The 23,363-nt window shown below is 37.6% G+C and overlaps 3 protein-coding genes across 6 annotated transcripts; 1 reads left to right on the top strand and 2 right to left on the bottom strand.

Moving 5' to 3' along the window:
- Nucleotides 1–911: 911 nt before the first annotated feature.
- On the top strand, nucleotides 912–10,144 carry LOC122012556. The gene is made up of 3 exons (XM_042569133.1): nucleotides 912–1,082; nucleotides 2,149–3,042; nucleotides 7,987–10,144. Exons 2-3 carry the CDS (start codon nucleotides 2,149–2,151, stop codon nucleotides 9,787–9,789), a joined length of 2,697 nt encoding a protein of 898 aa, XP_042425067.1. The 5' UTR covers nucleotides 912–1,082; the 3' UTR covers nucleotides 9,790–10,144.
- Nucleotides 10,145–10,337: 193 nt separating this feature from the next.
- Nucleotides 10,338–12,533, bottom strand: LOC122012555. Of its 4 annotated transcripts, none has more exons than XM_042569129.1 (9): nucleotides 12,382–12,533; nucleotides 12,147–12,267; nucleotides 11,989–12,075; nucleotides 11,784–11,911; nucleotides 11,609–11,705; nucleotides 11,444–11,521; nucleotides 10,990–11,215; nucleotides 10,689–10,912; nucleotides 10,338–10,622 (listed from the first exon to the last, which is right to left on the bottom strand). In XM_042569129.1, exons 1-9 carry the CDS (start codon nucleotides 12,489–12,491, stop codon nucleotides 10,581–10,583), a joined length of 1,113 nt encoding a protein of 370 aa, XP_042425063.1. In that variant the 5' UTR covers nucleotides 12,492–12,533; the 3' UTR covers nucleotides 10,338–10,580. The 4 variants fall into 4 exon arrangements, with proteins under 4 accessions (XP_042425063.1, XP_042425066.1, XP_042425064.1 ...); XM_042569132.1 differs by having other exon boundaries at nucleotides 12,374–12,480; XM_042569130.1 differs by having other exon boundaries at nucleotides 12,332–12,461.
- A 788-nt stretch (nucleotides 12,534–13,321) lies between these two features.
- On the bottom strand, nucleotides 13,322–15,971 carry LOC122010526 (exopolygalacturonase-like). Its single transcript, XM_042567056.1, has 6 exons — nucleotides 15,834–15,971; nucleotides 15,383–15,682; nucleotides 15,014–15,303; nucleotides 14,700–14,925; nucleotides 14,369–14,602; nucleotides 13,322–13,471 (listed from the first exon to the last, which is right to left on the bottom strand). Exons 1-6 carry the CDS (start codon nucleotides 15,969–15,971, stop codon nucleotides 13,322–13,324), a joined length of 1,338 nt encoding a protein of 445 aa, XP_042422990.1.
- Between the last annotated feature and the right edge of the window lie 7,392 nt (nucleotides 15,972–23,363).

Below are 23,363 nucleotides of genomic sequence, written 5' to 3'. Positions count from 1 at the left end.
CCCGTGAGGCTTAAAAAAACAAAATAAAAAAAAAACAATTGAAGCACATGAAATAGCGTTCTCAGCTGTTCGTATCCAAACAGCAAACACCAATTAATCTATGGCTGGGTTTCCAAAACCAGAGGATGACTTATAAATCTTGTCAAACCAGTTGACTCAATGAAATTTAGTGTTACATGATGTTATTAGACAAATTATTGATATATTTTATAGGAGTAAATGACTGGTCCTATAAATTTTTATTATAAATTCGGATACACAAAATCTATAATACAAAGTAAAACAATGCCAAATTTAATGTTGATTTTGAAAATTAGGACTCTATAAAAACTATTTACAATATTTAGTTTAAAAGAAGTAAAATAAGAATATTTCAAATCTATTATTTTAAAAAAATAACAAACTATGTGATTGATATAGTTTTTGAAGTATATCACAAACTTTTTATTATTATAAATTCACATTCATAAAATCTATTACAAACATTTTAGTGTTGATTTTGAAAATTAAGCCTCTATAAAATATATTTTAAAACTTTTTTTTTTTATAATTTAAGGGAAGTATTAATTGAAAATTAGAAAAAAGTTATTTTTCGAAATGACTAATCGATTTGACCCATAAAAATTTTTCACGAGATAAATTTGAGAAATCTAAAATTAACGACACTGAATAAATACTCTCATTAAGAATTGATCTCAGATAATTTTATTTGTTACGGGCCGGTCAACTTCCTTTCTTTTTATAATTATTGATTTATCCATTACATTAATCATCCAAAAAACCGGTTGCTACCTGCCTTATGATTGAATGCAAAGACGGGACCCACTGGCGCAGTCATTTTTTTTATTTATTAAATGAAAGATAAAAGAGCTTTGTAAAAAGGCCTTATTTATTTCAGCAAACTTATTGAAGAGGAGAACGAACTCCCCCACTATTATTATTTTCCAAGTCTCTTTCTTGCCTCCTCGACTCCTTCTCGTCGCGCTCCTCCTCGCCCTCTCCCTCGCTCTGCTCCTCTCTCGTGGATCGGTTTGTTTGTTGAAGGCGAAGATAAGTCGTGACCGACCTCTGTCTAGCGATCGGTATACCATTTCCTGTACCTTTGCTTTCAATCTCGTTATCGTTTTTTTTTTTTTTTTTTACCTTATGTGCTTTCTTGTTAGTAAGCTTTCTTGTGTCTGCTTTTCTTGACTATGTTCGCGACATGATTCCGGGTGTTCTGCTAACGTAGGGAGTTGTACGATTTGTTGAATTATCATGGAAATCCTCGTCAAAAAGTGTTCTTTCTTTGAATGTGGATCGAGCAGTGTGTGTGGCCGATGGTTTAGTTCATAACGGCTCAGAACTAGAATGATATACTTGATGATTGCAGGATCTTATTGTTGATTGCTAATTGATTAGCTTGCTGTTCGGCTGATATCATCGTATCAGGGTTTCATTTTATCGGCGTGTTGTTTTGACTGCTGACAGGAGTCGTCGGCATGTTCTTCATGCTGCCTGTTAGGCTTGGTTTCTTGGTCGTATATCTCCATTCCCAAAATTGGTCCGTGGGATTAGTCTTTCTTGTTTTACCATTTTTACTGAGTTGAACCATATCCTTCTATTAGGTTTCAGGTGATAAAAATTTATAAATGATTAGTTTTTTTCAGAAAAAGTAAAAGTAATTATTTTCTTTCCCAGCGTTGATTTTTGTTTTCAAATTCCCGCTATTTCAAATATATGCGTCTCTTGAAGAATGCTAGAGTAGAATAGATATTCTTATATGTATCTGACATCCACCCCCTTTTCTGACTTACATCCATATTCGGGCTTTTCTTTGATGCATGAGAATGCTATTCACAAGTTCCTGATATTTCCTAGTTAATGTTTTAATCAATTTATTTCAGATGAATTAAATTGGTGAAATTGGATTTAGCTTTTGAAGATCTGGTTGGCATATGAGTTCTATCCCTGGATAATTCATCCATATAAATTTCACATCTTTATTGAAATCTAGTGTCCCTGGACAATGTCTGTGATAAATTTCACATCTTTATTTAAATCTGAGTTGTGTTGGTAAATCAACAACTTAATTATTATTTGGGCCTTTCTCTGCAAAGTTGAGGCAATGCACAGGCGCCTGACCTTTTCTAGTCAATGTGATGACAGATGGATTCTTGCGAAACGAACTGTGTTGAAGAAGAGCACATTGCTGACATGTTTTCTGATCAGTTACCTTCATCAGATTCCCTTGTCAAAAATGGTATTTATGATGAACCATTGATATCCCCTCGCATAGGAGATGGGTACCAAGTAGGCATACCAAATCTAGCAATAGAGTCACAATCATGCCTTACTAGTATCAATAGCATTGGCGCTATTGATTATCATGCCAGAGTAGACTTAGCCATCCCCATTATGTGGGTTCTCCACATGGATGATGCTATCAAAGATGAACAAGAAGGAGTTTCTTGTTCCAGCATTAGTGTCATTGAAGGTGGGTCAGTGAAGCACTCAAGCACTGGAAAAGTTGAAGATGAGTGTGTTGATTATACAATAACTGTAGTACCAACAGAGAATTCAAGTTGTCACAGCATAAATCTCCTTGCATGTAAAGAAAAACATACTGATTTTGGAATTCATATGGAAGAACCTGATGGATCTAGAATCAAGGGAAGCACTATGTCAGATAATAAGGTGCACAATGATGTTCCTTTGTTGCAACCTAGTGTCAATATCTCTTACAGTCCCTTGCCTGGTACAATATCTTCCTCTTGGAGTTACAATGAAACACAAAGTTTTCTCCTCAGCCTGTATATCTTTGGAAAGAATCTTGTCCAAGTGAAGAAGTTCATTGATTGCAAAGAGATGGGAGACATACTATCCTACTATTATGGAAAGTTCTACAGATCTGATGCATATCGCAGATGGTCAGCGTGTAGAAAGCTAAAAAGTAGAAGGTGCATTCTTGGCCACCGGATTTTTACTGGATGGAGGCAACAAGAGTTCCTGTCACGTGTTCTACCTAAAGTGCCAAAGGATGCTCATGATGCTTTGTTGGAGGTACTCTTTGACTATTCCAAATACACATTGCTAATTCTGTGATAATTGCTAATAGACTTTAGGATGCCACTGCCAATTTAAACTTGTGCATTGATTAAGTAAGAAAAATATACATTTTGTCTTTTTCTTTTTTATCACTGATTATTCCTGGTACTCGTTGCTAATTATGTGCTCATTGCTACCGGACTTGAAGTGTCATTGCTAGTTTATACTTGTGCGTAAAGCAATATGTTATATGAAGCAAGAACAACATTTCCTTTGTTTCTTATTTATCATCTCTTTCGAAAGGGAGCCTGTGGTGCTTATAGTACAAGGGAAATCCTTGTAGTAGAGTATAAAGAACCTATAAGGAATGGGTTTGTCTAGGATCGGCTGATTTCTTGCTTATTCCTCTTGTGATGTGGCCTTAGTAGAAGAAGGAGAAACAATGGTTGATGGCTAAGGTTCAATTGGTGATATTTGGGAAGAACTGAACATGCAAAGGCAACTCAAGTGAACCTGAAAAGGGATCATTGAATCCTTTTGTCACTTTAAGTTCTCCCCCAACAATGAGGGTTCAACTACAAAAAATAGGGAATGTATTCATATATTGTTGCATTCAGTCAGGCAAAGGATTGTCTAAGAGTAGCTAAGAAAGCTAAAATTGTGACCTCTTGAATCCAAGGTATTTTTATGTTGTTTCTAAAAGGTGGATAATGGAATTACATCCGAGTGCTTTATAAGAAGACTACATTACACAATTCTAGGGAAGTGATTAGATAGTGTCTAGATCAGACTTTTATTAGCAAAGGTACTAGAAGAATGCCTTCTATAGGAATAATTGAGTGACAATAAGGAGATGTCATTTGTTTTTTTCTCGGGGACCTAATATCTTAAGGGTTTTCACACAAGATGGCTCATGAAAAATTCCAAAAAATCAATACTTAATTCTTAGGAGTCTCCTTCTCTTAAAGGGATCCACACAAACTAAGCTATGGAAAAACAATAACATCAATATTCCTAAAAAAACAAGGGAACATAGTCTGGAGCATAGAATACCGCTCAAGTCTATTGCTCAAACAATATCTTATTTGTGGATGGAGGACATCTAAAGGAATTAGGTGAAGAACAAGCATGAACCAACCATATATTCTTGGAGCTGTTAGACTTCACAAGGTAGTAGCCAGTAGGGGTTGTGCCTTTACCTAGCAAGCCAACTTCCTCCTAGAAGTTTGATCCTGAAGAAGAACACACTTAGTAGAGACAAATCACAAGGCAATTTAGTTTTTTTGTAAGATTGTGAATGAAAAAAAGGTTCGTCATAATATTAGGCATTCAGTGAGAGTCATGATGGATATCACTTTAACCAACAACCACTGTAGGTTTTCCAATCATCAAGGGATTGTTTTATGAGCCATGCATTATCACTCCAGAATTAACTATCCTACCCATTGGGTCTCTGTCTTTGATTGGAGGATTCATGAGGGTCATCTTTGCTTTCTCAACTTGTGTGTTTTTCAATTCAGTCTAACACTAGGTCCTTTTTCATGAAAATGAAAGTCTATTTCTCTAGTATAAGACTTCTTGCAGAAAGTATACCAAAGTTCTTCACAGCTAGTTGATTTTGATGAGCTATCATAAGATTTCATTCCAACTCTTGTGCCATCCTGATGCCAAGTTTAAAACATGTCTGAATCACAAGTTGAGCTTTGGACATCATATATCTAGACAACGGAGAATGTTTCATTTAAAGCTGACAATTTTCCCTTTCAAGAATTTGCACAAGGGCCTGATCAAACTGAAATCCATTTGCCAATAACTTGAAGATGCAATCTTTTTTCTCTTGAAGAATCACTTGAGTATCTTCATATGTAATGAAATTTAAGTTTCAATGTAGATCCATCTTTTTACCATAGATTGGTTATTAAATTGTAGTAACAATAATTGAGAGAATATGTTGCTGAGTATTTCATGTCTTAGTTTCAATCTTATAAATGACTGAGGTATCTTGGACTATTGGGAAACTCATGTACATCATCTAACAAATCCCTTTGGCAGTTTCTAGTAACCTATAGTTTCAACTTATTATTCATATGGAATTAAGCAACCATGTCATGATGATGGCCCTCTATATACCAAGTTCAGAACTTTTTTATCATTGCAACTCAGTGTTTCTCCAACAAGTTGATCAAGTGAGGGTTTAAACCTCACTTTTGATACTGGTTTTCATCCTAGCATTGAACAATATTGTATTGGCGTCAACTCGTGTTGATACACAATATCAGTTGACATTAGTTTGTCCTTGTTGTCCCTACAATTTTGCAAGAAAATAACTTGATCCACCACCACTCTCAAATATCTTAAAATACATTCGCCACTCTATAATCACCCCAATAAGGTTAAAACAATTAACTTTTATGATTTCATATTCTGCATGCATATGACTAGATTGTCACTGTTATAATATTTTCTAACCTTACTCAAGTTTCCATAAAAGGTCTGAAATGTTAAATATCTTAAAATTTGACCTGTTGAAACTATATTTATATTATAAATGAAAGATAATACTAGTTTTATTTAGTATGTAATTGTTTCCAATATACGTGTTTATTTGCTCTTTGTAACGTAATGATCTGAGCTCTTCATCTTCCTTAAATATTGATAAACAGTTTTTTTTTTAAAAATTTCTCAATGTAAAATTATGGTTGAGTCGTTGAAAATCAAAGGTATAGCAGGAGACCAAAGAAAAAATTTAAATGTAATTACATATTATTTTAAGACTGAATATTACTAGTAATATAGCCTTGCAGAATTCAGTAGAAGGACAATCCAAATGTAGCTGATCACAAATAGACGGGACTGATGTAGGTTGATGCTGTTGATGATGAAAATTACACTTTCAAAGGAACTAGTATTTGAATCTTGGAAATGTGAATTTAAATTCATGTGCTTATTTATTTATTTATGGTCAGAATTCATGTGCTTATTCATAATTTCTCTAAATCATTATTCAGCTAATGCTTACACATGTAATTAGTTTGGGACAATTAAGATTCACTTCCAAATTAATTTTTCTAGCAATTCTATTTTATGTTTATCGTGCATGCATGATAGGCATGATCATTGGTTATATTAGGTACTTTGAATTTGTATTGCATTTACATCTATACCGCTCATATTAGTCTTTTTGCCACATACATTAAGCTTCATATTGCTTGTGCAAGATCTGTATAACTCATATCGCCTCATATTTGTGACATGTAAGCATGTTTAGTATAACCTTTTTTGCCCATATACTGGACTCCATATTATCTAAGTGATATGTCTTGCTCATATATATAGATATACCATCAGACTTTAATCGCTTGTTCTTTCCCTCTGATTGTGGGCTTCAAAAGTCTTGCCTGCTGTAGTAGTTCTATCTAGCCAAAAGATCAATGTCTACTTTCTAGAGTTAATTAGAAAAGTCTTGCCCTCTAAGTGACAATGCTATCTGCAAGATATCTAACCTCCTCAAACTACATTATCCTTATTGAGCTAGAGTCTACAGTTGGCAAAACAAGTTGATATCGATACAGAGAACTGGAGATGCATTCGATAATAGTTGAAAATTGATCTGAATCCATTGAAATCTTGTTAAATTGAAAGTGAATATGGATGGAATCAAATAAAAATTTGGTCAAATTGAGATCCCTTTAAGAAACTTATCCGATTTAGCCTTCCCTTTAATACAGCTCAGTCCTAGATAGCTCACATGAGAAAGAGAGATGTCGTCCTCTTAAATTGCTTAGTCTCTCTACAACTCAACATTCACCATGAGATCAAGGATCATTCATCTAACCTGAGACTTCATGCCTCGCCCATCTTTCTTTTGCTCACTTTTAATCGAGTGAGGTTATTGTGTATCTAGAGAGGATATTATACACTTTTACAGATTGAGAGAGAGCATAATAAACACTCCATCAACAATGGTCCTAAAGTTGCTCTTCAACTAAAATGGAATTCAAATGTAGTTAGGGACCTGAACATTGAATATTAACGTAATATTCAATCTAGTGTTGTTGAATAATTTATACTAATTTAGTGTCTCAAATTCTCAATGTGAGATTGTTAAATCTTCATTGAGCACAGCAAACTACAACCATGCCAAAGGAATAAACCAATAGTAATTGTGGTGCATCTGCCACATGTCTGATGCCGACTCTAACATAGGTACTAAAACTAAACAACTAAATAATTTAGACATCACATCCAACAGCCACACCCGACAACTGGGGTTCTCATCAAAATAATATGGCTAGAAAGCTAATACATTGAGTGCGAAATATGAGCGGAGTCCTAAATCATGTGGCACATCAAATATGTATTCCTCATGAAGAACAACTTATCCATATTATAATATTTATATCATATTTGTTTTCTCATATTTATTATATGCCATATATTTTTAATATTGCCAAAATGAATACGTGGTACTACCACTTGATTTGCTAGTCCAATCAATGAATAATGGTTTCTTCTATTTCTTGAAAAAAAAACTACACAGGTTATCTATTGACCTGTGGGATATGCAAATTGCTTTATCAAGCGGAGTAATAGGCGTGTTATTAAACTTTATTTGCTTTTATACAAATTTGTTACAGGGAAATGATCAAGAATCATTCTTAACTGAAGAAACAACTCTACAAATTACTACAAATTTGTGACATAAGATTTGTAAATTAAAAAAAAAAACAGATTAACATTTTGTAAATGTATTCAGTTTGGCTGTCACTGCTATACCAATTTCTGTGCTATTGTTTCTGTTTCTTCACTCTGGAGCTACCTTTCAACATTTCCAATTTATTAATACACCTCAGAATTAAGATCGACTATTCAGGATTAAGTGTCATATTCTATTTTCATTTTAGTTTCCTACTCAGCAGAAGATATTCTCCACTGAAAATTGCAACACATTTTTTCCAGGCCATAAGTATATTCAACGAGGGCAGAATTTCCTTGAAGGAATTTGTCTGCTCTTTGAAGACAACAGTTGGTATGCAAGTTTTGGTTGAAACCATCGGAATTGGTACGGGAAAGCATGATCTCACTGGCATCATTGTGGATTCAGTTAGATCAAATCAGATATTATCCGTTCGCCCTGAGATACCTGTTGGCAAAGCATGTTCTTCTCTTTCTTCTGGAGACATCATCAAGTTTCTGACAGGTGATTTCAGGTTAAGCAAGGCAAAGTCAAATGATATTTTCTGGGAAGCAGTTTGGCCTCGTCTGCTAGCCAGGGGTTGGCACTCAGAACAGCCCAAAGATATTCTTACAGCAAAGCATTCCTTGGTGTTTCTTATCCCTGGCATCAAGAAATTCTCAAGAAAAAGGCTTGTGAAAGGAAATCACTACTTTGATTCTGTTGCTGATGTCCTAAATAAGGTGGCTTCAGACCCCAGACTACTTGAATTGGAGACTGAAGGAGGCACAGGTACAAGCATAACTCAGGATGAAATTGACTGTTCCATTAATACCAAATCTGACTGTAATGGCCATCTTGATCACAGAAACCATTCCTATCTCTGTCCTAAGGTACCAACATCTAATTCTGAATATATGAAGTTCACTATTGTGGACACAAGTCTAACCCTCGGCGAAGAACCTTTCAAGCTGAGGGAACTGAGGACTCTGCCTGTTGACGCTGTCAATAACTATGCCCCTTTAGCCAATATAGGAGAAATAGCAAGCGATAGTTCAGAGGATTCAGATGATAGCTCATTGGATGGTCAAGGAAATTCTGATCCAAACTCATGTGACAACAAGATGGCTAAGCTAAAGTGCAAGGGAATCAGCAGACAGCCTCTTCACTCTGATCCTTCTGAGAGTGAGATTACCTTTACGAGCACAACAGTGCCACATAATGAACATGTCTCAAGTGATAAACGTGTCGAACAATTTAATGAAAAGCTGCCAGTAAAAATTTCAAAAAGTGAATCCAGCCGCAGGGCTAAGTCTGGTCAACATTCTTATTTAGCACCTATGGCTAAACGCAGGAGATTAATTGCTTGCAAGTATGAAAGATCTGGTCGCCGATCGTACTCTATTTCAAAAAACCATGCCATAGAGGAAGGAGTTCAGCCAAAGATGAGTTCACAAGATCTAGATGATGATATGGTGGCAGTGCCCAATTCTTGTTGCGGAGAGGTCTATCCCAATTTTTCAAATAACATCAGTCCAGATGAGATGGACAATTGCTCTTCTAGGGAAGAATGTCGTGGTAGTGCTGCTTCATTTGATGGAATGCTACAGTCAAGAAGTTTGATCGATTTAAATGCACTACCAAATGTTTCACAAGAATACGAGACAGGCGTGCCTAGTAAGTCAGAAATAGGTGGCACTGAGCAGGAGTTAACTATGGAGGGACTTAGAGAGTCATCAGAGACAAGACAGCAGCAGGATAGTTTTGGTTCCATGGAAAACTTTGCTGGAGCTGCTGTTGATCAACAAATTTCCACTACTTCTCGAAGGCAAAGCACCAGGAGCCGACCTCCAACCACCAAGGCTTTAGAAGCTCTTGCATGTGGGTTTATTGGGACAAAGCCGAGAGGAAGGGATACAAGGACTCTAGTCTCTGGTAATTTGACAAACAGATCTCGTCATCTAAAGAGCGTTGAAATGATGTTATCAGCTCCGGCTAATTTTAACGCTGATAGTACAAGCACATTAAGTGAGCCCTGTTCCCAGCCTGATGACATTGTAACTGAGGAGCTGTTTGGGGTTCCATAGCTGAGCGTCTTCAGTCTCACCGAATTGGGCGTAGATTCAAAGACTTTAAAGGGCAATGAAGCAGCGTGATTCTTCACCGGCTCCTGTAACAGGAGCATCCAATTTTGTAACGAACAGGTATTTTCCAAAAAGAGCCCTTTTATACATGTACTTCTGAAACTTGTATTTGTAATGTCGCAGTATCCAGATGTTGGTATTACACATGCGTCATGAGTTCTCTAAAACACTGTCGACTTGCATTGTCCCTGTAGTAACTGGGAATATATAGTGGAGAAGCAGTATCCAAGACTGTCAAGTAACTTCAATGACTCCAAGTGTATGATTTAATTTCATGATCTCTAGTGGAACTTCGGAACATTTTTGTGATCGGAAACATGCTTGTTATTTGAGAAAACAAATTGCATTCTTGCTGGAGCATTTATAATTGTGGAATAACTAGACAAGACATCAATTGTGGACGCTCAACAATTTGCACTAGGGATTCATCCACCGTTACGTTATTGCAGACTGCATAAAACAGGGAAAGTTTTCTGATGAATGCTGCAGGATTTTTCTTGAAAAAGCATTAAGTTTTATTGAACAACTGCTTCCAATTATTGAATTTACCAAACTTCAAAATTACAATCTGAACCTAAAAGAAACACGAAAAAAAAAGAAGGAACAAATTACATTTACATGCAGAAGATTGTGCGATCGGCTGATATAGCAGACACAACCAGTAATCCTGTTTCACAGGGTAAAACCAGTAAACTCGCAGTTGACAATGGTACTCTGTAAATACTTAAGACCCCTCATGGCCTCCTCACAACATCACCAGGTTCGAGTACAATATGCTGCAAAGTGAAACACGTTTTAATCAGCAAAAGCAATCAGGCGCAATTCAGAGAGTTAAATGGTACCTTAATCTGTGTCCTGTTGTAGGTGTATGTGACATGTACTAAGCCGTCCATTGCCTGTATGACTGCTGGATAGGAAAACTCCATGTCCAAATCTTCCTCCAGTGTCAGAATCTCATCCCAGGAATCACCATCATCCAACGATGAGGTGACTTTGAGGACACCCCTTGATACAGTGTTGTATACTAGAACAAATCTTCCATCCCTCAGCTTCACTCCGTCAATGCCTATCAAGATCATTGTTCAGCCCATGTAAGGTCAGCCAAGACACGACGATTAGTGATCAAGAGGCTAAGCAACATGCCTGAATTTGGATTAGGCAGATGAGTAGGATAAGCGTGGCTCCAAGTCAGCCCTCCATCGACAGACTCCGACATGCAAACCACGTTAATACCCTCAAAGGATCTCAGCAGCAGCCGGAGGGTGCCTTTGGCAGTCTCGTAAGGCACTGGTTGAATCACACTGAGCGTTTCTCCTTCGATATAGATAGGCCCATACTTCTTCCATGATCTACCGGCATCTTCTGTGACCTACATTGTAATACCATGAGCTCAAATCAGTTTTAAATCCTTTCTTTCTCGGATTGTTTAGGTTAACTCGTGCATAATAAAATGGTTAGAATGCTAATGAAATATGGAATCGAGTAAATGAAAGTTGTTTCTAATAGTTCTTTCAGATCATAAACCAAAAACGTTAAGGTAAAACAGTAAAGCATGAGTAAAGGTCGCACATTGAAAATAATGGTGCATCAGAATTACCTCCATCCATGCTCCCCAAGAATTCCAACTCTCCACCGATGATCCACAGAGAAGGCGACCATCTTCCAGCAAGATTGGCTGCATTGCGGTTGTGGTTCTTTTGGTTATGCCATTAATTCGTCTCTGGATCATTATTACAAGTGGGCAATATGTGCTGGAATTCACCTTGTTCTTGGATGGGCCGAGAATCCCCGGTGGGAGTTGTTCTCGCTTAGACCAAGTTAGTCCGCCGTCGACTGACCGCTTCATGGAGCCGCTCCATCTGCGAGCGATCCGATGAATGAGAGTAAGAACTGTAGGAGCTCAGAAAGAAGGCAAGCAGAGAAGAGAAAGGTCTCACTTTTGGACTTCCTGCCCAATTTTGTAGAAGAGCAACAGTTCACGGGAGGGCAGCTGAAACAAGACAGGATTCCACATCGGCACTTGGGGTTGCTCGTCCGCTATCAATGGCGGCTCCCAGCAACCTTCCTGCAAACGAAATGGGGTCAAACGCAACGCTTAAATCGAAGCAGAGTTCAACGACTAGAAGACGGAACACTACTGACACTGTATCTCTGCAGCCAGATCTTCACATCGGGCGCACCCTCGTACGATCCACCAAAGTAGGCCACCAGGAAGCTGTCCTTGTCGACCTGTAGATCGAAGGTTGAATTGAAGCACAGAGAGAGAGAGATAGAAGAGAAAGAGGACCATCTCTCTCCACCTGTACGATAGTGGAAGCGTGGCAGCTGTTGAAAGGGGCGGCACCCGCAGGGAAGGTGAACTCCTGCTTCAGGATCTTCCAATCGCCGCCGCCCTCCATTGGCCGTTGTGTTGCGCCGAGCCTGCAGCAGCGGTGTCGGATTAGGGCGGAAGTGAAAGCCGCGGAGGTGAAGGAAAAGAACCGACTTATGAGACGGGAAAAAGAGGGTAGTGGGGGAGCTGAGTAACCGCCTAACCGGCCGGAGGAGGCGCAGAACACGAGGAGAAGTGAAAGGAATCCCGTCGCCGCAATAGCCGGCGGTCGGTGGGGCACCGCATGGAGAACGAGTTGTAGTTTGGACTCCATCGTTACGGTTCAACTAAGCCTGGAACCGAATCTATCTGAACCGCAGCCCTCTGCGACCGGTCCACCCTTATTACTACGATCATTTTTTTATATATACTCTTAGAATTTTAACAGTATTAAAGGCGGTAAATTAGCATCACTTGTGAAAATTTAAAGGATAAAAAGAAATTAGAGGCATATGATAAACACAAGATTTTAAAATATCAAAAACTCTCTCGATTCACTTTTTTATTGCTGAAATTAGATTTATTGATACACACGTCTATTTTTATTTGTTATTTTTGTCTTCCCAATAAGGCAATATTAAATTGCTCTTGACAACTTGCTCGAAGTTTGCATGGTCTTCTTTTCGCCTGCACTCCACAGATCTGTCATCTGTCTACGTGACAACTTAGCGTCCGCTGTACGATAGCTCCGGGGCGACCTCCGTCATCAATAACGATAGAGTTGAAGGTTTTGTACGATAGCTCCGGGGCGACCTCCGTCATCAATAACGATAGAGTTGAAGGTTTTGTACAAAATGGAATCATCGTTTAGGATTTAGAAAGAACGTTATGTATTGGAATGCATAGTGATAACACTCACTATGCAAATTGCAGTCTTTGCGGCTCTTTTTAGTGGAAATATAAGTCCCATAGAAAACCCAATGTCATCAAAAAATAAGTTTAGTCTCGACTATTTATTTACTATCTCAATCTGATCGATTCCAATGATAACACAACAGAAATAAACATGCCATAACGCACTGGCACTGGCAGGAGATCTTCGCGCATAATAATATCATTTAAATAAAAAAATAGAAGAGAAACAAGGGACATAAATCAAACCCTTTATGGCTTACTATTTCTCCCTCCTCTATGCTTGTTGATTTTCCTTCCTTGGGAACGGGCATAAGGCTTGGTTTGTCTGTGTGGAACTGGAGGCGCCTTGCCTGAGTCCTTGACTGCCTCTCTAGCATTCTCGGAGCCCCTCGCAGGTACCTGTATGCAGATACAATCCAACATTTTAGAAAAAAAACTGTTTTAGATGTTAAAATATTTAATAGAGCTAAAAGAATGCAGCAAGTTTCATAGAATTTTAATTAATATAATTTTCAGCAGTTGCATGATAAATAAAACTACTATGAACCTAGGAATAATCAGACAAATGGAATGAATCAATATTATATTCATTCACTGGAAATGAGTTGCAAAGAAGATGCAAAAATACAACTCAAGTTCCCAACAACTAGAAGAAGAACTTGAGCTTCTTCATACGGATTTGAAATTAAAGGCCATTCCTCAAACACTTCATTTTATTAGCGTGATAAATTTCATTTAGACTCTGAAATCTTTTTTGCTTTCCAAATCACAAAATCAACGCCTTTACAATGGGAATAAGCTATATATAAAGGAATAATCATGTAAAATAGTACGTGTCGATGATCTATCTCAAGGATGAGGAGATAAGTTTCTAGTGTGCTCGCAAAAACACTTTATCTTGTGATTATACGTACCTAGCGAGGTCCAGGTAGTTTCACTAAGGAACAAGTTAATTTATACGGCCACTTTTTGCTAAATCACTAAGGAACAAGGTGTGTGAAATGGAGTTGTCTTGTTTAAAGGCCTCCTCGCATCGTTTTAAAATTAAGAATAATAAATCTTGAATGTGGTTTTAGAGTCTAGCAAATAGACCAAATCAGCTGATGAATTAGTTTACTTCAATAAAGGACTAGGCTTGCATGGCCTATTTGAGTTAAAACTTTTCTCTTTAATTTGGCAGTACTTAATGCTGTCGATGCAATTCATTCCTTGCAAACTTGATGGACTTTACTGAATGGAATTCATCCATGAAATAGCACAATAAATTAATTAAGATCTTAATTTTCAACGGTTGACCTTTTTGACACAGGGATCAGGCTTCTGAGTCCCCGCTGCAGAACCCTTTACATTGGAGCAAGACGACAAGGTCGTACTAGACTTGGCATTGTTTGCCATCGTCAGGCTGATCTCCTCCAGAAACACGTTCTCACAAGGCACGCTCGGGCTGCAAAGTAGCTTCACTGCCACAGGTCCATTTGAAGTCCCTCTTATTCTTTTGAACTGTACGTTACGGATCTTCACCTGAGATGGCTGCAAGAATATATATACATATCGCGCAGAAAGGTAAAACGTCAATCGAAGGACAAGTTAGTTAGACTTTGTCGACTAATTTTGGTTTAGATCTTACTGCTCCAGTGCATTTAGAATCTGGACAGTATTGTTGATCGATGAAGATGGGGTTGGCGACGTTGTCCATGACGATATCCTGGAATGTGAAGTTGGACGCTTGGCTGGGTGGGGAACCAGGCCAAGTCTTGATCCTGACTCCGTTGGTGGTTTCCGAAAGCGAGCAGTTCCTCACGTGCACACCGAAAACGTTCGCCTCGTTCTGGTACTTCCCAAGACTTCCAATGCTGCGGTCGACATTAAGATTATTGTAGCAATGGTACGGTGGATGATCGATCGATCATCAGATCAGGAAGGATTATATTAATTAGTCACCTAATTCCATGGCCAGGGCCGCATCTGACGTTCGCTATGTTGACGTTGGTGGCGCCTTGACCTATTGATATGCAGTCGTCGCCTGTGCCAATGTGGAGGTCGGCGATCTTGATGTCGGTGGTTCCGCTTATGTGGATGCCGTCGGTGTTGGGGCTGTCGCCGGGGGCTGTTATGTTGAGGTGTGTTATGTTGATGAAGGAGCTCTGCTGGACGCTGATATGAAACCCCTTGCTGTTGAGGAACGTCAAGTTGGCCAGGGTCATAGTGCTCACCTTCAGCAACCTCAACGACTACATACGCAGACATGAAATTTGAGAAAATGAGACGACGATTTGGATTATATATATATCAGTGAGTTAGTTTGAGTACCATGGGGAGCTTTTTGCAGCTCGAGCAGGCGTGGGGCCAAGAGCGAGCTCCCTGGCCATCGAGGGTGCCGCCGCCGGTGATGTGGAGGTCGTCGAGGTGCTTGAACTCGATCCAGGCGGGGTAGTGGAAGGCGCTGATGGATTCGACGGCCTTCAACGTGCCGACGATGTGGACTCTGGGAGTGACGCGGCAGGGGCCTTCGAAGGATGCCGGGCCGGACAAGAAGGTGGTGTGCGCCGGGATGAGGAAGATCGCCGGCGCATGGTGCTCGCATGCCGAGTCCCATGCGTCCACTAACGCCTGTATGGAAAATTCTTTTACTAATTAATTCTATCAGACAAGAATTGGCCAATTTAATTTGATTTGATTTGTTTTGATTTTGAAAAATAAAACTAATGAAACATCTAAAAGTAATTTGAATAACAAAATGGATACTAATTCATTCATTTACCTGACTATCATCGGTCTTGCCATCTCCCTCTGCCTCATAATCCAACGGGTTAAAGATTGCTTGCTCGAAACTGGATTTACACAAGCATAAAAGAACCGAAGCAACATAAAATGATTTCAATGCCATTGCAGAAGCCATCACCCTGTTTGCATTCAGACCCTTCCCCCTTCCCAGTTATCTCCCGAGGGAGATAAACTAAATTAAAATTTTTTAAAATTTTAATAATAATAATAATAATAATAATAATTAGGGTGATGTCCTCTACTTATATATGGATTCCTTTGTCGATAAAAAAAGTAAAAGTTATTTTGGTTTTAAAGTCTAAATTTAGAAGTTAAAAGAGCGGTATGAACCTAACTTGAACTGTGGGTCATTTTATGCCTCATTTATAAAGGAAAATGTAAATATAGATTTATTCTTTTGTTTTTTTTTAAACAGCTTGTTTCATTTGCTGAACTTTTTGCCTTGAATGATGTTGCTTATATACGTAGAAATAAGACAAAGAACTCTGTTTCAAGGAATGTTTTGTTTGGTATTGGCTCCTTGCCCGATAAGGAGACAGACAAAATAAAATGTGAGAAATTAGACACTCAAATAAGGATAATAAGTGTCGGCCTTTTATCTAAATGCACGTTCGACAAACTTCGCGAGTACATGAGTTTTTCCCATGTCTTCCGTAGTAAAAGTAAACACAGCAGGAAATAAATCACACAGTGGAAAAAAAAAATCCATACAAATTCTTACATATGTTAATTCTAGATGAATAAAACTTTTACATATGTCAAGAGTCTAGTCGATTTGAGTGCGATAAATATGTTCATGCTTTTATGATATCCACACGAGCATAATCGTCATTTATCTCACAAGCACGATTGATGAATCACATAACTCACACCGTAATACTTGCTACTATTTAAAATTGATACTTGACATGCATAATCTTATTAGATAAGAACGGTAAGAACGGTATCAAAACTATTCAACCTCCAAGTCCTATCTAATACAATATTTTTTTTATTTTTATTTCATGCATATCCAAAATTCAAATGAAAATACAACCGTGGATTTAAAACCATGGACTTTATTTGGTTTGATCTTGTTTAAAAACCAAACACATATTAGATTAACTCATTAATCTAATATGTTTAAGACTCAATTAGATTAATGCATTAATCTAATAAGTTTAAGATATAAAATAAATTTCAAACTTAAAACTCAGGCCTATTTTATTTTAGTCATACTAAAATAAAACTCCAAATTCGATTTACTCTCTGTGTGTGATCCAATAGGTTCTTATAACATTGTCAGTGACTCTAACATCTTATTTTAAAGACACAAGTAATAAGTGACATCTAGCAAGACATTAATAGGGTTGTAAAAAAGTCAAACCGAGCAGAGCTTTAGGGTGTTCAAGCTGATTAATAAATTAATCGAGTCAAGCCAAGCTGAGCCTAAAATGAACCAAGTCTTTGAAATTATTGTTCAAGCTTGGTTTGATCTTAGTTCGTTTATATATTATCGAGCTCTCAATTCAAATTTAGCTTGAGTTTGGTTCCTTTAGATATTATCGAACTCTCAATTTCAAACTTGTTTGATCATTTAAAACTTTTGCTTATTTGATTGATTATTGAGCTTGATAATTTAAACTTGTTTGTTCATTTTAAAAGTTATTTTATTTATTTAACATGTTGATAAGAGTTTTATTAATGAACATGGTTCACTAACACAAATATATTCAAGAACATTAACAAGTTCAACACATATGTGTTTAAGCTTATTTGTTTAATTTAACAAGCTGTTTAAGCTTATTTATTTAATTGATATTGTGTGTATTGAATGAACATATCTCTTATCAAGCCAAATACTAAGTTTGTTCACGAACGTTTGGTTCATTTACAGCCTTAGGCATCATAGCTAGTAGTTACCCAAGTGATGAGAATGTCGTAGATTCGACCTAACTTGTCTATGACTATTTTATTGTATAACTTAGTTCTTTTATTCATGATATCTAGATTGATTTACGAGGCATAAATCATATTATTCTCTCATCAATTTATGTGTTTCTTGATCTCTAATAGACTTACTTAACCAAATAAGCTTAATATGTTATACTGACTTATTTAAGTATGGTCATATATTTTAGTAGTTCTACTTAATCAAAGGCCTCACAAATATCACTTTTGTTATATGGAAGAGACAAATTTCATCTATATCACTCATATCTCTCTGCATAACTTATTGCATATCCAGTAAACGACTTCATAATTAACCTTATTACAGGTGACGTTTGTCATTACTAAGGTACACAACTCCTTAGGTAAGAAACCATAATGACTTGAGGTCAAAGAATTGTTTATACTAATAGTCACCATAAAAATATTTATAACGCTCATATAACAATTCATGAAACATTCTCATAACAGGTCAATTTGGTATATATTCTCTAATATATGCTCATATGTTAATTTGATATCTTATATCCATGACTTGTAAGATTAAATCATCAATTAACTTATATGCTAGCCTTAATGTATTAATATTGCCCTTGTGTATTAATATTTGACTAGGAATAATTAAGAATAGCATTCTATATATTTATAGTCTCTCATAATCAATTCAACTAATTAATATACTATAGAATATAACCTACCACTTTAGGACAAATTTGCAGATACAAAGTAAATATAATACAGTAGTCTCATATCAATCATTTTATGATTGACTCTTAAAGTTGACAAACTTCTACTAGCACTAGAGTCAATTAATGAAGTACCTAATACCTAGTGATGTAGTGTGATCGTCCATCATGTTTCCTCTATGCCATAACTTTCGCTAGTGGGTCCGCAATGTTATCATCTATCGGTGCTTTGCATATTTTTACATCTCCTCTATAAATAATCTCTTGAATGAGATGGAACCGTCAAAGTATGTGTTTGGATCGCTGATGAGACTTAAATTTTTTAGCCTATGCAATAGCCCCCGTTATTATCACAATAGAGGTCTATTAGGTTAGTTATGCCAGAAACTACATCAAGTTCTGTAATGAACTCCTGACTTTACTTGTTATGAATATGGACATTTTGAAAACCTCTAATATCTGTATATTCAGAAATTACTTAAAATAATATTCCTAGCTTCCTTACTAAAATAGTTATACCAAAACATAACTACCCATGCAATAACTTGAAACTGAAATCACTAACACTAGTATGGAAATATCAACTACCTAATGCAGAAACATGAACTGGAAGATCTTCAATTCGGGTTGTACTGTCATCATCTCGAGCTTGCTCACTTGTTAGAGTCTCCTATCTCATTCATCTCATCACCTGAAGTAGTTAGGTCTGTGAGTCTAAACACTCAACACATTCAAACCATGATGAAGTAATCGATACATATAATCGTGTGCACAGAAATGAACCATACTAGTCACGACTCCTAACTTACCACATGTAGGACATAAGCATAAACATACATGAATATAAACATAAACATAAACATAAACATAAACATAAGCATAAGCTTAAGTTTAAACATAAACATTAACATAAATATGAACATAAGCGAGATCTTAAATATGAACCTAACGTGAACATAATCATATCATCAACATAAACATAACATGAACATAAATATAAACATGTAGATAACATAACATAGATGTATATGTGAACAAAACATAACATAAACTGCTTTGTCGTTTGCCAAGAAGTTTGCTTGTTTTTTCTTCATCCACTGATATTTTTCTTTATCTTTGAAGCTGTAAAATCATATTTCATAATTATTAATAATTTAAAATCTATTTTAAAAATACCTCCATCTTTTTCTTCCAACTCGGGAATTTCCCCTCGAATTTCGGTGGATAGATGCTTGGTTCGGTCGTCTCATGTGCTTAGTTCGGCGATTAGTCCTCTTGAAATAAACCCACTCTGATACCAATTGTAGGACCCTTGGTGACCGGCTAGAGGGTGGTGAAAGCGCTGCAAAATAAAATGAATCTTTCTTGAACTTTTACAACTTAATTAAACTAACACTTCCATAAACAAAATAAAAGATTGAAAAAGAAGTAAACTAAGAGTAGAGGCATGAAGGGGTTACTTGGTTACAAATGAGGAAGTTGTTAATTCAAGGGAGTTGAAAACTCAGTAAACAGTCTCCTTCAGGCGAAGAAGCCTTTTACAGCGTTGATGACTCACAAATAAATAGTAGAGCAAACTAAAATCATTTATAAGTGTTGTTCTGAACCATTATGACTAGGGTTGTATTTATAGCCATGGTCGGAGTGTCTGGAAGGGTTCCAGGTGTTGGATCCCGTGGTGGTCTTGATGTGATTAACCAAGTTAGGTTGAGTTCTGTTTGGTTTTGATCTCTGTGTCTAAGTGTGTAGGAGCTTAGGAGCGCAGGAAGTCGAGTGGAAGACGCAGCTAGCGAGAAGGACGACACGGGAAGGGAGCCGACGGGCTCGGTGCGTCCGAAGGATAAAAGAGCTGCGGAAGAGTACACCGGTGGATGAGAAGAACGTGCACGATGTTCGAGGGATGAGAAGTCGGGGCAGAAGCCTGCTTGAGGAGAAGACCGAAAATTAGGTTCGGGTGACCCTATTTCGGTTGGTCGCAATCACCCAATCAAATGGAACTTCGGAAGCTGAAAAGGAGAGGAAGAAGTACTAGAAACACAGCTGGAGGCGCCCTCAACAGTCGTTGGAGGCGCCTCCGACTTCAGCACGCTGAAGGCGCCCTTAATGGCATTGAGGGCACCCTCAATAGCCTTGGAGGCACCCTTAATGCCCTTGAGGGCACCCTCGACCTGGCCAACTTGGCCGTTGACGAGCGGATAAAGTTTTATCCGCTCATCCCCTTGGAGGTGCCCCAACCCCTTTGTTGGTGCCCTCAACCCCTTTGGAGGCGCCCTCAAGACTCGAGATAAGATTTCCAGGAGCTATATAAAGGCCCCTGGAGGTAGGAATTATTCATTCAACTCAGTATTAAATTCCTAGCAACTCTTAGAGCTTTCTTAGTGTGTAAAAGACTTCTCCGCCTACAGTGAAGGAGACAGTTCTAGTGGAGCTTTTCAGCTACCTTGGATTAACAACCACCTAGGTTATAACCAAGTTAAATTTCTTATCTCTTCTTTTCTGTTATTTTATTTTATTATTGTTGCTATTTTAGAGTTGAAAGAATGAGGAGGGTATTTTCTTTTTGCAGACAATTCACCCCTCCCCTCTTGTTAGTCCTGCTGGACCAACAAGTGGTATCAGAGCAAGACCACCTCAGAAGGACTGACCGCCGACTGAAGCATCAAGATCAAGATGATGGCCAGTGCAGGTATTCATCCCCCAAAATTCGACGGAGACTTCGCTACATGGAAACGCCGAATGGAGGTATTCTTCAAAACAGAATTTAATATTCTTTTAGTTATGAAATATGATTTTGCAGACCCTAAAGATAAGGAAGAATACAATTGGACGAAAAAAGAATAAGCTAATTTCATGGCCAATGGAAAGGCAGAGTTCCATCTGCTCAGTGTTCTGCCACCCTAGGAGGTAAGTCGGATCGGAAGCTACGACTCCACCAAAGACCTCTGGGAAAAATTCCTGGAGCTCCACGAAGGCACCTCAGAAGCGAAGTTAGCAAGGCGCAACATTCTCCAGACTCAGCTTTCAAATCTCCGGATGAATAATGGCGAGAAGGTAACGCAACTCCAAGCAAGAATCAAGGAACTAATAACTCAATTGCACAACCTCGGAGAATCGGTAACAAACCGAGACTCGATCCGGTATGCGCTCAATGTCTTCCCAAGAACTCCAGAATGGGCGTCCTTAGTAGATACATACTACATCTCTAAGGACTTTGAGGTAAGTACGCTAGAAAATTTATCTTCTACATTTGAACTTCACGAATCTCGAATTGCAGAACCTAAACAAATAGAGAAGTCAAATCTCAATGTTGCCCTACAAGCCGAGATGGACAATCCCCACTCTGAAGTGTCAATCGACGAAACTAAAGTGACGCTATTGGTAAGAAAGTTAAATAAGTTTATTAAGACTAATAAATTTAGATCGCAGTCGAGAAAGCATCGACGCAACAGAAGGACGGTCCGATGCTACAACTGCAACAAGGAAGGACATATCAAGGATGACTGCCCAAAATTAAAGAAAAGGGACAAGGAGAAGTCTCAAAGACTGACGTCCTCTAAACGCAAGAGTCTGAAGGCTACATGAGATGAATCATCATCCTCCGAGTTAGAAGTTGAAGCCTTTTCAGGAGTAGCACTGATGGCCAACCATCAAATTAAAGAAGAGACCAGTTCAGAGATAAGCATAGATGAAGGAGGAGAATCATCAGAAGAAAGCTACGATGAAGGGGGAGCATCAGAAATAGAGGTAAGTAAGGTACTTACTCTAACCCCTAAATAGTCTTTTCAGTTTATCAAAATTCTTACAAAAGACTTGGTAAAATCAGAAAAAGAAATTACTGAGTTAAAATTAATGTTAGATAATTTAAAATCAGAAAATGATAATTTGAAAATGCAAATTGAAAATATGAAAACTGATGCATGCTTTAAACCAAACAAATTTCAAAAATCAAAGCTTAGAATTTATGAAAAGTTGAATTGGTATATTAGAAAACATCAAGGATAACTTAGAAAAGTTTCAAAAAGCTATGTACCTCCTAAATACTTGATTAATCCAGTAGGAAGGAACCTATACTGGGTTCCAAAATTTTTTCTAGATTAAATTTTTTTAGCGCTTTCAGCAAGAAAAATTAAACAGCTAATTTCTTTATGAGGCTTTGTCTAAGAAAGTGATTGTTGCTCTAATAACCAAGAAGGCCTAGTGTCTCGCTACTGCCTGGAAGCCAAAATATTAAAATAAAATATTTAATTAACTTATTGATAAAGCATGAAAATAGAAATTAGATAATGCTTTAACAAGTTTTTTAACATTTTTTGTTTAAATTGCCTAAAGGTTAGAGTTCTTTGTTAACTCAAAATTTATTTTGAAACATTCTTACCCCGTTTTTACTGTGATCAAAGGGGGAGAGATAGGAACAAGTTTAGGGGGAGTTAATATTTTTTTAAATTTGGTACTTAAAAATTTTTTTTAGATAGGAACAAGTTAATATTTTTTCCTTAGAAAATTGTAAATTCTATTATTGCAATCTTTATGCTTAAAATGTTAGTTTAGTAATTTCGTTAAATTACTACTTGTCTGGTTTTTGCCCTAATTTGAACTTGGGTTGATGCACATCAAAAAGAGAGAGATTGTTGGACCCCGTGGTGGTTTTTGACGTGATCAACCAAGTTAGGTTGGGTCCTGTTTGGTTTTGATCTCTGTGTCTAAGTGTGCAGGAGCTTAGGAGCACAGGAAGTCGAGCAGAAGACGTAGCTAGCGAGAAGGACGACACGGGAAGGGACTCGACGGGCTCGGTGCGTTCGAAGGACGAAAGAGCTGCAGAAGAGCACCGGTGGACGAAAAGAACGTGCGCGATGTTCGAGGGATGAGAAGTTGGGGCGGAAGCCTGCTCGAGG

Source organism: Zingiber officinale, chromosome 8A, assembly GCF_018446385.1.
Source record: "Zingiber officinale cultivar Zhangliang chromosome 8A, Zo_v1.1, whole genome shotgun sequence".
Classification (NCBI taxonomy): Eukaryota; Viridiplantae; Streptophyta; class Magnoliopsida; order Zingiberales; family Zingiberaceae; genus Zingiber; species Zingiber officinale.
This window is presented reverse-complemented; position numbering and strand designations above follow the sequence as displayed.

Coding starts and splice junctions, on each gene's coding strand:
- LOC122012556 (XM_042569133.1), top strand. CDS start 2,149: ATGGATTCTTGCGAAACGAACTGTGTTGAAGAAGAGCACATTGCTGAC. Junction 3,043..7,986: donor CTCATGATGCTTTGTTGGAG/GTACTCTTTGAC, acceptor CATTTTTTCCAG/GCCATAAGTATATTCAACGA.
- LOC122012555 (XM_042569128.1), bottom strand. CDS start 12,491: ATGGAGTCCAAACTACAACTCGTTCTCCATGCGGTGCCCCACCGACCG. Junction 11,706..11,783: donor ATTGGGCAGGAAGTCCAAAA/GTGAGACCTTTC, acceptor GATCGCTCGCAG/ATGGAGCGGCTCCATGAAGC. Junction 11,216..11,443: donor CTTGGGGAGCATGGATGGAG/GTAATTCTGATG, acceptor ATTACAATGTAG/GTCACAGAAGATGCCGGTAG.
- LOC122010526 (XM_042567056.1), bottom strand. CDS start 15,971: ATGGCTTCTGCAATGGCATTGAAATCATTTTATGTTGCTTCGGTTCTT. Junction 15,304..15,382: donor GCTGCAAAAAGCTCCCCATG/GTACTCAAACTA, acceptor CTGCGTATGTAG/TCGTTGAGGTTGCTGAAGGT. Junction 13,472..14,368: donor CTGATCCCTGTGTCAAAAAG/GTCAACCGTTGA, acceptor ATCTGCATACAG/GTACCTGCGAGGGGCTCCGA.